An 18,505-nucleotide genomic window follows, 5' to 3' on the forward strand; every position below is an offset into this window, starting at 1 on the left:
CAATACAGAATCTTAACTCTCTAAAAGGAAGGACATCCCAGGCCTACTGTTAGGTCTAACACTCCCAGTGCACTGTGGGCAACTGTGGAAAACACAGTTGCAAGGGAATAGAAGTCACAAATATACTACAGTGGTACCTTGGGTTAAGTACTTATTTCTGGGTTAGCGGAGTCTGTAACCTGAAGCATATGTAACCCGAGGTACCACTATCTCTTTTTATAGGTAGCCTGTGTGCCATTGCTTGAGAGTAAGGTCACACACCCGGGAGCCCTCTTAAATGTGGTGGGACTAACTTCTGAGTAGATGTGCATAGGATTGCCCCGTAAATCCCCTTCAAACCTGCGCCACTTTATTTAAAAAGGATAAAAGGTGTGTTGTTGTTTTTTTAAAAAAAGAGCAAAGCAACATTTTGAACATTCAGAGATTAAGAAGTTAGAAACATTTCCATGAAATTGCAGAAAATTCAGATGATGAGCACATTCACAAAACCAGGTGCTATTCATCCAAATTATAATCTGGAATTATTCTACCACTTTCATTTCACAAGTGCTTTACAATCTATATCAGCTTTAGTCTTGCAGTACTTGGCACTGTGAACATTGTTATTTCTGTTTTACAGATGGAAAACAAAGGCTTTGAGAATGGCCTGTCTGGTACCACCCAGTGAGCAGCTTTGAAATGGAACCTGCTTTCCTGGGAACTTGAGCAATCTACTTTCTTCTAAAGCAGCCTTCACCAACCCGTTGTGCCTGGTGAGTGATGAGTGGTGTGGGCCATGGGTGTAGCCGGGGGGGGCAGGGAGGGGCTGCTGCCCCCCATCAAGTAAATCAATACAAAATACTTAACTAACTGAGGTTCTGCCCCCTAACATAAAGCCTGGCTATGCCCATGGTGTAGGCCACAACAGCTGCCTGGAGGGCACCTAGTGGCAAAGCACTACTCTAAATTATATTGGTTCCCACTGGAATAGCATCTAACCAGTTTCTGGATTGCTAATGTGGAACAGACTCCCTTCTCTCCACAAATAAGCATTGTGCAGTAGGGTACTTGCACCCTATCAGCTTTCTCTATGACAGCTCCTAAACTGTGGTATTTCATCTCCAGAGACGTGCATCTAACATCATAATTATTCACCTTTGCTGTATGCTGAAGACTTGCCTCTTTACACCCGAGTTGATTAGGACCCGCCCTCTTCGTCTATGGTACAAATCAGAAACATATATTATTTCTCTTTTATTGGTAATAAGAATTCATATGGAAGATGGTGTCCTGTCCCTCACCTTACCTACAGTTCTGCCCCTTGTTTGCAAACCAATTTGCAATAGAAAAGAGAACCCATTTTGAAATTGCCAGAGAGAAATCCCAGTAGCAAAATAAAATAATTACAAATGCACATTCTAGTTTGAAAAGCTAAGTTGGCTGCCAGATCTTGAAAGTAAGCAAGAAAATTCAAAGCACTCCAGTAATCTGCAGGAGCAGGTCAAAAACATACCGTAATACCCACCTTCTTCTCAATGCAGTTTATAATGTGAACCAACGTCTCACCATTTTTAAAAGGGTAAATTAGAAAGTTTTCAAAATCTATCAATTACACCTGGAAATAGCACTGAGACACTAATGACCCCTCCTCCCTACACCATTATTTTACTAAGGAGTAATAGGTTAGCCAATAATATTGTTAGCTAGTCTAGGGTAGGTCAGGGAGAGGGAAATCAGCCAATTACAGTTTTAGTCCTCCTATCCCCAGTGGGTGTTCTGACTCAGCCTTTTAAATTAGAATGTTCCTTTAGTAGTTCACATTCAAAACCTGTTATTTCCTCTACTGCCACAACATTTATCCAAGTTATCCTCTGCGATACTAAGCTTTGCAAACCATCTGCTGCTTAGAACTTTCATTTTTGCTACCTTTAGCGCATGCAAATAGTCATCTATTAAAACAGAGATTTTCAACCTTTTTGAGTCCACTTCTCCATTGACCAACTACATTATTTCGGTGGCACCTCTGTGGGGCTCAGGAGCCCAGTTATGTCACCCCTTGCCTGCAGAGCTGGCAGACTCTCACGCTTTTTTGAAACCCTCCCTTGTGGAGTGTTCCCTCTGCCTCCTCTCTTCTCCCCTCTCATTGGGAGTTTTCTGGGCAGCTGCAGCTGCCGCCCCTGGCCTCTGAGCTCCAAAGGGAGGTGCCACCTCCCACTGCCCCACAAGGGCATGGGAAGCACCCCTTGGTCAGCCCCAGAGGCACCATTCACCTGCAGTGAGAGCCAGTGTGGTGTAGTGGTTAAGAGTGGTAGTCTCGTAACCTGGGGAACCGGGTTCGCGTCTCCACTCCTCCACATGCAGCTGCTGGGTGACCTTGGGCCAGTCACACTTCTTTGAAGTCTCTCAGCCCCACTCACCTCACAGAGTGTTTGTTGTGGGGGAGGAAGGGAAAGGAGAATGTTAGCCGCTTTGAGACTCCATTACTTTTTATATCGGTCCTGGAGGTTTTGCTTAATATGATTAGGAGGGACCAGTTGGTTAAAGGGATTCAGGTCGGAGCTAAACAATATAAACTGAGAGCATTTGCAGATGACTTAGTACTTACATTGCAAGAGCCAGAAGCTAGCACGAAAAGAGTTTTGGAAATAATTCAAGAGTTTGGTCAAATGGCAGGATTTAAATTGAATAAGTCTAAGACAAAGGTTTTGGAGAAAAATTTGACACAGATAGAAAAGGAAAGGTTCCAGAATGAGACAGGGTTGACTGTGGTTAAAAAAGTGAAATATTTGGGTATAAATATGACAGCTAAAAATGTGAATTTGTTTAAAGATAATTATGAAAAAACTTGGAGAGAAGTGAAAAAAGATTTGGAGATTTCGTCCAACTTAAAGCTTTCCTTGTTAGGCCGTATTGCAGTTATAAAGATGAATGTATTGCCAAGAATGTTGTTTTTGTTCCAAGCATTGCAAATAATTGATAAAATGGATTGTTTCAAGAGGTGGCAAAAAGACATATCTAAATTTGTCTGGCAGGGCAAAAAGCCCAGAATTAAATTTAAGATACTAACGGATTCAAAGGAAAGAGGGGGGTTTGCCCTGCCAGACTTTAAACTTTACTACGAAGCGGCAGCTTTCTGCTGGCTGAAAGAATGGCTACTTCTTGAAAACACAGACATTTTGGATTTGGAAGGTTTTAATAACATTTTTGGGTGGCATGCATATTTGTGGTATGACAAGGTTAAAGCACATAAAAGTTTTAAAAATCATATTGTCAGAAAAGCACTACTAAATGTCTGGGACAGATATAAAGACTTGCTGGAAAATAAAACTCCAAGGTGGCTGTCGCCAATGGAAGCTAAGGCAGTTAAAAAGTTAAATATGGAGTCCAAGTGGCCAAGATACTGGGAAATTTTGGAAAAGGAAGGGGACAAATTGAGATTGCAGAGTTTTGAGAAATTAAAAGGGAAGGTGAGAGACTGGTTCCACTACCATCAAATAAATGAAGCGTTTAAACTGGACAGTAAAATTGGCTTCCAGGTGGAAAAATCAAAATTGGAGACAGAACTGTTAGAACCCAGTACTAAGAATTTGTCCAAAATGTACAATTTGCTGCTGAAATGGAATACACAAGATGAAACGGTTAAATCGGTCATGATTAAATGGGCTCAGGACATTGGTCATAATATTTTGTTTGCTGATTGGGAAAAGTTGTGGACCACCGGGATAAAATTTACGGCATGTAATGCCTTAAGAGAAAACATTATGAAAATGATATATAGGTGGTACATAACCCCAGTCAAGCTTGCAAAGATTTACCATGTGCCTGACAACAAATGTTGGAAATGTAAAGAAACTGAAGGTACATTCTTTCATCTTTGGTGGACCTGCCCGAAGATTAAGGCATTCTGGGAAATGATCTATAATGAACTTAAAAAGGTATTTAAATATACTTTCCCCAAGAAACCAGAGGCCTTTCTCTTGGGTATTGTCGGCCAAGGGGTGTTAAAGACGGATATAACTTTCTTTATGTATGCTACAACAGCAGCTAGAATACTCATTGCGAAGTACTGGAAGACGCAAGAACTACCCACACTGGAAGAATGGCAGATGAAGGTGATAGACTATATGGGCTTGGCAGAAATGACGAGCAGAATCCGAAACCAGGGAAGAGAAGCAGCGCAAGAAGAATGGAAAAAATTCAAGGACTATTTAAAGAAATATCACAAAGTTAATGAAAGTTAGAATGATGTTGGACTGGAAAGTAAATGGTTACTATTAGCAATGGTTAAGACAAGGAAAATAAGGAAGAATAGTCTAAATTTAAATTAAAATAAGGGAAGATTTGCTGAACAATCGATAAGAATTTGGAATACAGAAAGGGGAGGCATGAGGAAGTCGGGGAAGATAGGATATGAAATTAGGATATGAAATGATACATGTTTTTTGTTTTGTTTTTGTTTTTGTATGTTTATGTTTGTTGTATTGTGTTTATATGGAAAAATAAAAATATTTAAAAAAAAAAAAAGAGAGAGACTCCTGAAGGGGAGTGAAAGGCGGGATATCAAATCCAAACTCTTCTTCTTCTTCAGAGCTTGTAGCTGTAGCAAACACCCACACAAGTCTTTGGGAGGCAGAGATGTGAGAGGGCACCAGAGATGGGAGGGAAGGAAAGAGGGACAGAGGCCAGTGTTGCCTGCCGCACATCTGACCATCATTCAAGGTATCCCAACGTGCCACGGCACACTGGTTGAAAACCACTGTATTAAAACTAGCCCAATCCATTGTGTTCTAAAAACAACACCCAATAGAGGAATTGTGTTAACTGGGATCCTCTGATTAGAATAACATTACAATGAATATTCCTATTCCACTGTGTATGGTTATATCCTGCAGTACCCATACCTATTAAATCTCCTGCTGTAAACCATAATCACAAGATTTCAATAACTGATCTTCATTCAGAAAGCACTAAACTACACTGGGCAGCTTGGAAATGTGGAGTACTCAAAGGAAAAGGAACGATTGTAGGTCTGTGTTGTAGGAACCCAGAAGTGGGTGCCTTGTTGCTGTCATTTGACAATTGACTGGTTTAAATATTTCTATATATTTCTATTGGGAGGGTGTAACCCTCCATGCACACTTTCCTGGGAATAATTAATTGATGTTAAGGCTAATAAGCTTTAGAGAGTACGTTTTAGAGGTTAAGGCTAGTAACTGTAATTGAGTAGTCACTGACATGAGTCAGTTTAAGGCTTTTCCAGGGTTGTACAAACCATTTTAATCCGGAACAAAAATCTGGAGCACAAAAGGGAAAACTCAATTTTATTGATTACTGATGCAAGGCAAATACAATTCGAAACAAACATGCAAAAGGCTTCCTCCAGTGGTGAAAATAATTTCCCATCACTGATGGCTCACTGTAAATTCAAGTTGCAGCTTCTGCAAAGTGGAATCGAGGCAAGGCTTTACACATGAAACAGGCAGGCAGCTGTGGAACCTGTTGTCCATAGAGTTCTTCAAAGTCTTGTCTTCAGTTGAGACAACGAGTTTGTTGTGTCAGCCACCAACTCAGATGACTTTAAGACATGTCTGATGGTCACACTTTGAGCATCTCCTCTCCTGTCAGGTGGAGACCACTCCCCACATCCTTGTGATTGTTTTTTCCCCCTTGCACCTGCAGCTTTCTCCAAAATGCAACTGGTTCCACAGCACGTTTGTGGGGAGGAGGGAATGGTGGCACAGCCTCAAAGGAGTCTGCATAGGATCGAACAGTTAGCTCTGCTCTCAGACATAATTCATGTTTGAAAAGTACAGCCATCTGTCAATTTTGCTTTGTGAGGCATTCGTGGCAGCACCATCACACACAAGGGAAAGAAAACTCTATACCATGAGGAAGTTCAAATATGTCACGTACCTGTACCACTGTTGTACAAGTGCTCAGTATAAGTAATGCCAACATATTTGAAAGCTACCTTAAACCTGGACTACCAAATAATGATCATAATTATATCATGAAATTGCCTACCGGTAGAGTAAAAACTGGAAATACAGGAGAAGAGATGAGGTGTAAATAAGAAATAAAGGAAAATAACTGAAGAGAAAGAAAATAGGTGAATAAGGAAGACATACACAGTTAAATAAAGACACATCTCTGTTTCTTGGCCAGGGTGAAAAATAGGCAAAAAAAATGTGATCCACTGGTAAAAGATTCCAGGCAGTGACATAAATATTGTCTGTGGGGATAATCTTACAAACCATTATTTATCTGGCAGTACATATTAGTCTTCTCCCTGGGGTAGATTCTGCCACCATTATTCATGTTGAGAAGCAGCTTACATGGCAATTGGTCCCATTGAAATGAATTACTGTTAGAGATTCATGTAGGTGTGCTTTTACTGTGGTTGAAATTTAAGTTATTTATATATTGATATCGTATATGTGCATGTGTATCTATAGGTGTATATGGGAAGTAAGTAACAGTATAAGGCTCTGGGTCATATTTGGTGAACATTTCACAAAACATTTCAGAATGAGTAATTATTGAAAGGGTTAATCATATAAACAGATACATTAAAATAGTGTAACAGCACAACATTATTTTTACAGTTCTGTACAGATTTGGACTTTGGGATGCAACCAATTGCTCTGGAAATAAAGCTCATTTGATTTGTCTTTTGATTCCATAATGTTCTCATACAATTCTGACTTGTTATTTATGAGTGTGTGCTACTGAGCCTATTTGAAAATCAAATATATCCCAGTTGTTTGGATTCTTTTTTCTTTCAAAATAGCCCCCAACCTAACAAACCTGTGTTTATGTTGAAAGGCAAAAAGCATGTCAGTTGATATATAGGCCATAGTGGAATGTATTATTGTGAATTTACTGTAATCATTGTTCTAGCTGACTGGGTTTTAAGTCATGAAACAGATAGAGTAACTCAAAAGTATCAATTTTAGGGCTAAAGGGCTTCTTTAAATATTGTCAGTTCACCAACGCACATGCACACACAGTCTGCCTGGATTTGGTTTGTTTTTCAGCACAGGCAGACATTAAAATTCCATCTGAGTGCTGTCTTTAAATTGCTTTGATGCTAGGTGAGTTTCAACCCTGACCTGTCCTGACGGCAAGTGATGGCTGTTACAAGCTTCGGATCAATATTCATAGCGGGTGTCCAGGACTGATAACACTATCCAAGACAATGTTCCCTATCAGTGTGGACAGCTGAGATATTGTACCATTAGTGGTGTTGTTTTAAATAACCTGATCCATTTCTGGGTCTATATAATGAATTTTACAGTTTAGATATTATCTTTAAGAAGAAGCGACTCGTAGCAGTGAGGCAAATCAATGGCTCCTTGGCTTTTCTTGAAATAAAGTAGACTATAATTCCAACACTGTTTCTTATATATTCTTGAATTGTGGCAAGCCAGTGATTGTGTTAACAATAAAAAGCATCTGCGCTTTATCAAGAGAGTAAAAAAAAACCCCCACACAACATTGCCTAAGTTTGAACATACTTGATAAAATCTCTCATATAGTCATAAAACACCATGGAACGGGCCACTTCTTTCCACAACAAACTAATGAGGTTTTAAGGTATTTGTATAAGGTGGCAGTCTGGTGCTTTATAAACTGAGAGTGGCTAACCTACAACCCAATTAAGACCAGAGCTCACATGCTCACTTTGGCAGTAACCCTCCCTCTATTGAACACAGTGGAACTTATTTCAGAACTAATATGCATAGGATTGGGCTGCCGCACCTAGTTGATGTCGTTCAGATGGTCCAATTTTGAAGCCACGTCAGATTATATGACCTTTTGGTCAATTCTGGCTCAATGTTGCATAAGTTTTAAGTTACTTATATTCTGTATATTCTTTTCAGTTAAACTATTTGGGCACAAACCTAAGAACTCTGGTGAAATGAGTGTTTATAGTCTATGGCCTTGACTGCACATGAATCAGCTAAAATAAAATGTTAGTTTTTGTTGCTAGTGTGGGCCATTTATCATAAGTAGAGTGCATGCTTTGCATTCAAAGGTGCTAGGCTCAGTCCCTGGCATCTCCAGGTAGGGCTAAGAAACTCTTGCCTGAGTCACTACTTGTCAGTGTAGAAAACACTGACCGAGCTAGATGAGCCAATGGTTTGACTCAGTATAAGTTGGTTTCCAATCTCAATGCTCCATCAGTATACCGGTACCTTTGTAAGCAGCAGGTGGGTAGAAATAGCTGAGAGCCCAGATAGCATCAGCTAAACATTAGGAGAAGCTACCTTAAAAGAGCTGTTTGAAAGCAGAGGGAGTGGTAGAGGATTTTCTTCGCTGGAGGTATTTGGATAGCCATCTCGCAAGGATGTTGTACTTGTATCCTGTACTGCAGATCTTGGCTGGATTAGAACAGCCTTTTGTGTTGGAAGTGTAAAGAAAAGGAAGGGACTTTTATCATATGTGGTGGGATTGTAATGAAATTAAAAATGAGCTGAAGAAAATGTTCCATCTAACATTTGTTTAAAAACCTGAAGCATTTTTGTTAGGGATTGTAGGAAAAGACCTGTCAAGGAAAGTGAAAAATATCTTCATGTATTTGACAACGGCAGCAAGAGTCTTAATAAAACAAGGATGGAAGAATGAGGAAATACCGACTAAAGAACTATGGTAAGAGAAACTGATGGACTACGCAGAATTGGCAAAATTGACACACAAACTACGGGACAAGGATAACTGTGACTTTAAAGATGAATGGGAACCTTTTACAAAGTACTTAAAGAAACAACAAAGTGAACTGGACTCCTTGGCAGGTTTTGAATAAACAATCACAAACTTTTTATTGACAAAAGCTAGTCAGATAAATTAAGGATCTATACAATTTTGTAACATGCAGAGAATAACATTTGTTGATAAACCAGAGAGAGGAGCTGAGGGAAGTCAGGGGAGGGGAGGGGGGTTACTTTATGGGGAGGGGGAGGGTGAAAAATAGGGGGGGAATTAAGGCTGATATGTTTTTTGATAAAATGTCTTGTTGAAATTCCTAATAACAAATATTTTAAAAAGAAAAGAAAAAAAGAACAGCCTTTTGGATCTCCAGATGTTGCTGCACTAAAATTTCCATCACCACTGACTAAGCTGGCTAGGGCTAATGGGAATTAGAAGTCCAACAACATCTGGGCACTCAAGGCTGAAGAACTCTGCACTGGGTGATTTCCAAGACCCCTTCCAACTGTATAGTTCTATTATAAGTGTTACTCTATTTCTATCAAAAGTCCCCAAGACTACTCAACCAATCTGCATCAACAAGTGTTATTAGAAAGCCCATCAGCTAAGAAGAAAGCTGAAGAGATCTGATTTAACAAAAGTTGCTAATAAAATCTGACATTTAGATCTGACGGCCCTTTTATGGCACCTAAAAGTGTGCATTGGACTGGCCCATCTGAAACATCAATGGCAGCCGGAGGGGCTTTGAAAGCACCCGGCCACACTTGATATCAGAATGGATCAGCCAACAGTATCAAAAGAGGCAGTACATAGGCACAAAGGTTAAGATGTGAAGAGGGGAAGAGATAAGGATGAGATTTCACGGAGAAAGGAATATACCCTAACAGAGAGATGAGCCCGTAGTTAATCCTGAAATTATGGTGCTGGTCTGTGAGCCTCACTGTGTTCCCGTTCTTGGATCATTCGCCACAGCCACACTTCCCATAATTGTTCCTGCCTTTTCATCTCTTCTCAGCCTCTCTATCTCATAAGGCAGAGATGGAGAAGCTGCAGCCCTCCAGATATTCTTGGATGCCAACTCCCATCAGCTGTAGGCAGCATGAACAATAGTCAGGGATGATGGGAATTTTGTGTGTGTCTGTACCTCCTAACTTCAGCAAACCGCCTATGACCACATGCATTTATTTACCGCATTTCTATTTTTCTCCAAGGAGCTTAAGGTGTCATACATGGTCATTTAATCCCCACAACCACCCTGTGGGGTAGGTTCGGCTGAGAGGTTGTGACTGTTCTCGCCCAGTGAGCTTTGTGGCCAAGGAGGGATGTGAACCCTGTTCTCCCAGGTCTGACACTCTAAGCACTGCACCACACTGGCATTCCTGCTTGCTCTCGCTCGCTAGGGTCCCCATGGGATTGGTTTGACCTCCCTGCGGCACTGTCCACAGACAAGAATGCTCCACAACCTGTCGCCAGCACCGCGTCTACTTATGCGCCCACCAATTAGCTCAGTGGGTTAGAGCATGGTGCAGGTTGCAGGTTTGATCCTCGTAAGGGACAGCTGCATATTCCTGTATTGCAGAGGGTTGTACTAGATGATCCTAGGGTTGCCACCTTTGTTCTGGCAAAAATACAGGACAGGACGGGGGGTGGGGGGCAAATTATTTTTCACCTGGTGCTGAAGCGACTTCAAAGCAATCCATTTACAATCTATTGCAGCCTAACAGGATCGCCTCTCTGGAATTTGTTGTCACGCACACATGCCCCATACAAATGAATTTGTAAATCTCCCAGTGCTTTGCTACCCAGTACATCACCTTTCACACACACGCATTTGGAGAGGATCCCTAACCTGGCACACAGAGAAGCCCTGAAATACAGGGCAAATCATTTTACATTGAAATTCGAGTCGCTCCTGTATTATACAGGACAGGTGGCAACTTTTCCAACTCTGGAATTCTGTGATTCTACGCCCAGCCCCCCCCCCCCGCACCGCCCCAATGTCCCAGGCAGCGCCGATCAACGCCCGTCTCCTCGGAAGCAAGTCGGCGGCGTTCACTCCTCCAATAACTGCTTGCAGGCCCTGAGGCGCCGTTCGCAGCCTCCGCGTCGGCGGGCGACTACATTTCCCAGACGCCTCGGCGGGCAGGAAGGGTTGGGGAGGCGGCGGCGGCGGCGGAGAATGTGCGCGCTGTTTGTGGGCAGGCTGCACGGGCTGCTGTGGGCGATGGCGGAGTGGGGGAAGCACCTTGCGGGCGTGGAGGGGCTGGTGCTAGACATCAGCGGGGTGCTTTATGACAGTGGAGGCGAAGGAGGCGGAGTCCCCATTCCCGGATCTATAGAAGCAGTGAAAAAGTAAGTGGGGACCCGCGGAGCCCCCAGGCTGCAAGTTTCTTGTCCTTCACAGAACTCCTTCCCTCTGGAGAGCCCAGGAGACCTGTCCTCCTCGTACAGCGTACAACCATTTATAATGTCGGAGCCCTTGTGGGAGCTGCGAGGAAGAGAAGGAGCACACTGCAGTCGTGCTTTTTCTCAGCGAGAAAAGGGGTTCAGACAGGGAACGTCTTTGCACTTTGCCTTTCGCACTTGAAAGGGAAAAAATGCCAGGGGGAAATAAAAGGCGAGATCCCTTCGGCGCGGTTGTAGAGCAGGGCTGCCAGCCCTGGTTGGTTTAGGAACGTAGGTAGCGGCTCCATCTAGCTCAGCGCTGTCTACACTGACTGGCAGTGGCTCGGCAGGGTTTCAGGCAGGGAGCCTGTCCCTGTCTGACCCGGAGATGCCACAGGTTGAACCAAGGACCTTCTGTAGGCAACACGTGAACTCTGCTACTGAGCTGCAGTCCTTCCCACACAGCTGGCAAGTCATTAAAATATAACAGGTAGGATCTGAAGACTGTCTGTGAGCCACACAACCTCTGAACTGAATGAAGTCCTGCCCCCTGATCTCCTCCTCAGGTTGGCTCTCAGTGGCTGTTGTAGTAGATTGACACACATTCTGTACACATGCACACACATTTTAGCTGCAATGGCCACATGTTCTGTCAGCTAATGCTGATGATGCACACCAGACATTGGTATACTGCATTTACAAATAGCTTAGAAAGCTTGTGCATCAACAAAGAAGGCTTTGTTAAGGTGCTACAATACACTTGTTTTTGCTGTAATAGGCTAACAAAACACGGAGAATGTATCAAAGTTGCATATCTTCTATACTCCCATTATTTTTAATCTGATCACTACAACTCTAGTGTTTTCAAAAAAACCAGTTAGCGTTTTAAAATACAGTTGCATAAAGCAGTTAAAAACTGTTCCTTCTAATAAACAGAATGAGCATTGAGAGACAACCTTTTAAAAAAATTGACAAGATCAGATGAGCAAGCCAAAGTGTAGCGTTTTCTCTAATTAAAATGAAAACAAAACGTGTTTTGTAAAATATATATTAACTGTTGAGGTATTATCCCTAAAAATAAGTGTCTGGTAAAAATGCAGTTAATTTATCCAGAATTAACTTTAATTTTCAAGTATACTTTGTATTACAGGGAAGGGGGGCAGGACAAGGTCTCTTGTCAAATCTAGTTGTGCTTGTAGGAAAAACCATATTTTTTTGAAGTAGAAAACGCCTCAGGCAGGTGATCTTATTGTGGCATCTTTGTCCTGTTAGAGTTTCCTAGCGTGGTGAGTATTGTATTGATTCCTTTTCTTTACTGCCTGGGGGTACAAAAAATTCATTGCTGCTGAGAATAATGGCTACTTCTCCTTCACAGAAAATGGGGTGGCAGTATTAACACTGATAGGAATATGAAAAATAGAATCATGAACATACAGGGGCCATCTAGTTATCCTTTGCTGTGCGGTGCAGAATCACCCTTGTACCAAGCCCCTACAGATGAATTCATGCAGTCCAAAATATTATGTATCTCAGACAAATATGTGGCAGAAAAATTCATTGAAATGACTTCTGTAACAAGTCAATTTACAACCCAGTGGGCAAAGTCAGAAAAACAACAACCAACCCAGGGTTGCTTACCCAGAAAGGATTCTTCCTCCTGACTCCACATATGATAATCAGTGAAAGCTTGAGTGTGAGTAAACTAAACCCTCTTTCTTTCTTATAGACTTCCCAAGACAATTTACATTAATAATAAAATTTCATTTAAACATACAGTGTGAATCACAATAAAACCTTTTAAATAAGCTGTTGAGTCATCTGATGGAAAATAACTGGTACGATCCACCAGTATGTTCTGTTGAGTAAGCCTCAGTTTGCATGTAATGCTAAGCCAAACCATAGTTTAGTGTGAGCAAGCAAGTGTGCAATTTCCTGGATGAAAGATTGAAGCTGTAGCTACTTAGCATTACATGAGGACCAATCAATTGGAGTTGCACAAGAGCACCAAATTATTCTCAGTTAGAGAACCAGATATCCTTTTCTACTAGAATTGCTCTTTCATAGCTCCCATTCATTTCAGCCTCTCATTGTGGCATTTCCTGATACCTTAGTGGAAAAAATCATGCTCACATGCAGGGTAGGAAGAAAATTTCTTTTGGCTCAAATGGGCCACACTTGAAGTACCAGAAATAAATCAAATTGGATATTTTGTAATTTTTATCTGTTCTAAATCTATTAATTGATCTAAGTTTGCATGTGGGCAATGCGAAGGCACTTTCCCACTGTGGTTCTCCAGCAAGTGGTATTGTGTTTGTGATCCTGAATGTAGTCTTTAGCTATTATGACTAGTGCCTATTGATATCCTCATCTTCCGTGAATTTGTCTAATCCCCTTTTAAAGCTGTCAAAGTTGATGGCCATCAACCACATCTTGTGGTAGCTTATTCCATAGTTTAGCTATGCACTGTATGTAGAAATGCCTCTGAAAGCCTGTGCTGAATCTCTTGCCCTTCGAGTTCATTGGATGACCTTGGATTCTAGTATTACGAGAGGGGCAGAAATCCTTTTTCTTTTCCCAGACTCTTGTCTCTGCAGATTGCTTTCCCGTTACTTTGCATTTGTTTAATTTCTATTGACTTAAAATTGCGTTGTTTTGTTTTGCGTTTATATTTAGGGTACTTTCCAATTTCCGTTAGCGGGAACTTGTAAAATCCATAAAATAAAATAAAAATAAAATGGGACTGCTGTAGTGTATGATGCAAGGCCTCTTCTGGTATTACACATATGGACCCAAAATGTGCAGGGAGCCTCCATGGATACAAAAGGCTCCCCACTTCACACAGCTGCCTTCCAGGAGTAGGAAGGCAATAAAAGTGGCAACTGGGTGGGTGGAGTTAGTGCCTTCGTTCTTGCTTCCTGCACCCCCTCATGTGTATTGCTGCCCATGTTTGTAGCAGCTGAAAAGGGTGGCAGTCTCATTTTGCATAGTCTGACTGTGCAAGTTGCTCTATCTACAGCTTTTGTTGGTTATGGGAAATGTGCTGTATTCTTTTGCTGAGAACCAAAATCTATTGAGGCTGTCATGAATAACAGTGGATACTTACTTGGAGACTTTGCCCTTTATTTCACATAATTAAGGCAGTGAACTATACATTAATTCTCTGCTTCACAATTGGATGAATATTACAAATTGTTTAAACCAAAGAGTTGTCTGTGCTGTCCTTGGAACCTTAGCTGTCTCTATTAGGCTTTGGTGTCTGTTGAGGTTTTTCAGTCGGACTACAAAATAGTAACCATATTGTTCATTGCCGTGCATGCTACAGCTCTTACGAGCTGTAATCTGTGCAGACAACTTAAGCTGTAATTTAACATCAGAAATATGTTGGTTGATATGGCAGCAAAACTAGAGGCTTCAGGCAAAACGGGCGATGCTGGCATTCTGTTTGAATTGCTGGAAGCCTCTGAGTCCAAGTCGTTCATTAGGGATTAGTATGTTTCAACAGTTAATTTGGCTTCAATGCTTATTTGACCCAAGGGAGAGTGGGAGACCATCCTGAATCTTCAAAGTGTGCCTTGACATGCGAACTAATGATGGTCCCCAGGATGTTTAGTCCAAACAGTCAAATACATTTGGGCTAGGTCCGCGGTAGCAGAAGAGCGAGTGAAATTTGCTCAGGCTGAAAATAACTGTTGCATCTTCTGTGGCTAGGAGCCAGTGTTGGGTTATATATATATAATGCCTGTTCACATTGCTTCCACATACTTGTAGCCTGTCACTATACTGCAAATTTCTCCTGAGCATGCTTTCCCAATTAGCCTATGAGATAGAAAATGGTTGAAGTCACATGTCTTTATAATGGGAGAATGGTAAGAGAGTCATTGAAATAAAGTTCGGAAAGAGGCTTGGATGGGCAGGGTTTGTTTATGACATTTTGCTGCCTAAGGTGAAGGATAAAATGGTTACCCCAAACCCCGTACATTCTAATACAAAAGCTAACTGGACTGGAAGTTGAATTTTATTTCAACACTGGAAGACAGAAAGTCTTCCTGCTTCTTTGCAATTTCCCATGCACCATTGTGGCTGTATTTCTTTCAGACAACTTATTCTTTCATAGCCTGTGAAATTATAAACCTTAATATTATAGCTTCAGGAGTGTGGTTAGTGAGTGTGCTTGTGTATAAGTTCATGTGAGAGATTTTTCTTTCTGCTTCAACAACAGCCTTTCCCTTACAACTAATTGAAATGTGTAATTAGCCGAGCTTGGTCTACTGCCTAAAGTCCATCATAAAGAAAATGCCAATTCTTTAATTATGAAAATAAGATGGAAGCATTAAAAACATCCCATCCTTTCTTAGTTTCTGTGTTTGCTTTGAAATGGCGAGGGACAATCTAACACTATAACCATATACTTGTCTCCATGAGTTCAGTGAGACTTCCTTCCAGGGAAATGGGCATAGGATGCCACTTTTTGTGATGTTTAGGCCGATATATAATTATGGAGGGTTGCATGTGCTGGAAAAGAAAAACCAAACTGGAAGTTGAACAGCAACATTTCTCTTTACGTTTGATCAGCCAAGAACAGAATTTGCCTCATTATCCTTATTGCAGAAAAGCTCTTTTATCTAATAACTTGGATTGTTTTTCACAGTGTAATTATGGAATTATGGATGCCAGGATGCATGCAGTTGTCAGAATGATCCAGAGTAATCAAATTTCAATTGCTGAGTGAAATTTCATATTAGGGTTTGATTTATGTATAGCTTGCAAAGGTTAACACACTGTGGGCGAGTGCTAATATGTTATAATTTTTATAGCTGGCCATCAGCTTATTTGGTTAAGTGGATTACATGTCATCAAAGAATAGCTCGTTGCATTCCAAAATAGTCACTCTTGTTCTGTCACTTTGTCAAAACATCTGTTGAGTATGCAAGCCTTTGTGTACTTTTTATAACTTAATATGAAGTGTGACCACGGGCCTATATCCTCTGCCCTTGCTAGCAATTACTTTTATTGTTTTAATAGGCAAGGACACAAGTAAGAATCTTAGTTAAAAGCCCTTATCAAATCAGCCATAGCATCTCCTCTCTTCTGTGCTATTATTGCCCTGATTGGTTTATACAGCATCAACATGAGGCAAGTGATTTGCTTTTCATGTTGCAACCAGTGAGGAGTTGGCCAGTTACAATGCAGAAGGTGGTTAAAGAAGCAATAAAACATGCTCCGCCTGAGACCTGTTATTTGCATTTACAGCTGTATGCTGATAGCATATCCATTAGCATATACATCTGAAAAGCCCACAGCGGTTGGACATTTACAACATCCTGTTGTTTGGCCACTATAGGGCATCTGTTAGCACAACTTTCAACAGCGCTCTTTAAAAGAGGAACGGAAATCTTGGGCATCATGAGGCGGTGGAGCAGCTGGACAGTCCTGTTAGAATAAGATACCTGCAGAGTCTTACAAGGGCAGGATTGCCAGGGAGCCTAGCAGAATTGGAATTGTAAAACAATTCAGTATGTAGGGGCGGGTTGCAGGGAGCCAGTACAGATGATCCTGCAAGCAGGTCTACAAAGACCCTGCTTGAGGTGCATGTGAAATAGACATTTGCAGTGGCATCTGCTAGTTTCTATGAGTGGCAGTGATTGGTGATGCTTGACACATCAAGTTGCTTTTTTTTAGGTAGATAAAATAGCTACACTTTACTTTTTGTATATTGAGGCCGAGTACTTTCATGTTATTCTACATTTTAAATCTTAACATTAATTATTTTAATTTGATGTATTCTGACACACTCTCAATAAATGCAACAGTTCTAAGACAAGGCACATTAGCTATATGATCCCACCTTTTTACCCTCTCTTTCCATCCCATATATCTTATCCCCTAAGTTAGGGAACAATGTTTTTATAACTATAATCACTGAAGCATTGGAAATGCACGTACGAGTTGTATGCAAGGAGACTCTTCCATACAAAAAGGTACTAAAAACATAAATGCATCAACATATACCAGCTTGCTTTTCCATTTGTGTAACCAATGTAGCTCCAATACACTATGTCTTTCCATTTTCATGTTTCAAACTAGGGCAAGAGAAGGCCGACTACACATGACTCGTTCAGAGACATTATACCACCATGATATTTCTGATCACTGACAAAGCTGAGAATTCAAAATGCTACATTTCCATTCCAGTGCCTTTTTATTCAATTTACAGACCCCTGCATTGCCCCAACATTTTCTTCTAACCAGAGGATCTGTGCTCTTGTAGCATGAATCCCCAAGTAAGGTCAAAGCAGTTTGCTGCCACATAATGACAGTACCAAAGTTATTTGGGGGGACATGCTACTGTTAATAAAGCAGTTTTTTGCTACCCCCAATTAGTAAGTCATATGTTAAAACAGGCAGTAGTTCATAGTTCTGTTTCCCCTATAAGACCTTTAAAAAAATGTATACTAGAGGATAAAACCATCCTTGCAATATTATGATCCCAAAAGAAATGGACACAAAATACCATACTGTCTATATATATATAGAGAGAGAGAGAGTGAGTTTGCAGAATCATGGTAACTTTGCAGCTTTTAAAAAAGGTATGAAGCTGACTGAGCTATCCGCTTTAATTCCAGTTGTAAGGCTTTATTAAAATGAAGCAAAGAATTGCTTCCTTTCTGTTAGTCTCAAGTTAATTGTTTACCAACAGATGTTCTTTATATACGAAGTATAATAATGATTTCACAGTGGAAGTGTTGTATTGGATTTGATTGGCTTGATTGGCTTTTATAGATGATAATTAGTGACTTCAAAGGCAAACCGTTAACTATCCATCAGTATGAAACAAAGGCCATTGTAATATGATTACTGGATTATATTGCCCATAAAAATGTTGTGATTAAAGCAGCTCAGTATAGTAGTAATGGCAAATAAATTTATTTCCAGGACTGTACAGCTAATTAATTAATAGCTGAACTGCAAAGGTTCATAGGTGTCTTTGGGATAATCAAGGAAGGAAGAGCTCTCAATGCCTGTACAGATGAACCTTTTTCATGCAATTTCAACTTGCAATCAGATCTCAATTACTGTGCTATCAGGCTCAAAGATCAGAGGGCTAATTGGTGAACATTTAATCAGTCACTTGAGTTAATAGATGATAGAACCCCAAGGCTACTAGTTTTAGGCTTTGAATTAGAAGAATAGGATTGAGGGCCCAATACTGTTGGACAGAGCTATGCATGCTAACTAAAGCCGAACAATGTGTTTTTTCTATTGTCACCAGTTGCATGCCTGCTAGCTTTTGATGTAGCTTCAAACTCTGGCTGCTTGGTTCTTCATCTGTTTAAAAATATGTGTGGGATTCTCTCCACCCCACTCCTGCCAGTGGCTATAGTTAATTTATGCAGGGTATATTATTTTTGGTTCCCAGGAACCCCAAATATTT

General features: G+C 40.9%; 1 protein-coding gene and 1 long non-coding RNA gene across 3 annotated transcripts in view; one reads left to right on the top strand and one right to left on the bottom strand.

Moving 5' to 3' along the window:
- Window positions 1–5,274: 5,274 nt before the first annotated feature.
- On the bottom strand, window positions 5,275–8,379 carry LOC310763110. The gene is made up of 2 exons (XR_014548491.1): window positions 8,250–8,379; window positions 5,275–5,732 (listed from the first exon to the last, which is right to left on the bottom strand). It is a non-coding gene; the product is annotated as an uncharacterized lncRNA (long non-coding RNA).
- A 2,442-nt stretch (window positions 8,380–10,821) lies between these two features.
- Window positions 10,822–18,505, top strand: part of LHPP (phospholysine phosphohistidine inorganic pyrophosphate phosphatase) — a 114,076-nt gene continuing 106,392 nt past the window's right edge. For both annotated transcript variants that reach the window (XR_014548931.1, XM_083617073.1), the window contains exon 1: window positions 10,822–11,040. Coding sequence is in view for 1 of the 2 variants with exons in the window: in XM_083617073.1 (XP_083473199.1) it covers window positions 10,868–11,040 (173 nt within the window). In the remaining variant the exon portion in view is untranslated. The remainder of the gene's footprint in view (window positions 11,041–18,505) is intronic.

Source organism: Podarcis filfolensis (genome assembly GCF_964270895.1).
Source record: "Podarcis filfolensis genome assembly, chromosome: 5".
Lineage (NCBI taxonomy): Eukaryota > Metazoa > Chordata > Lepidosauria > Squamata > Lacertidae > Podarcis > Podarcis filfolensis.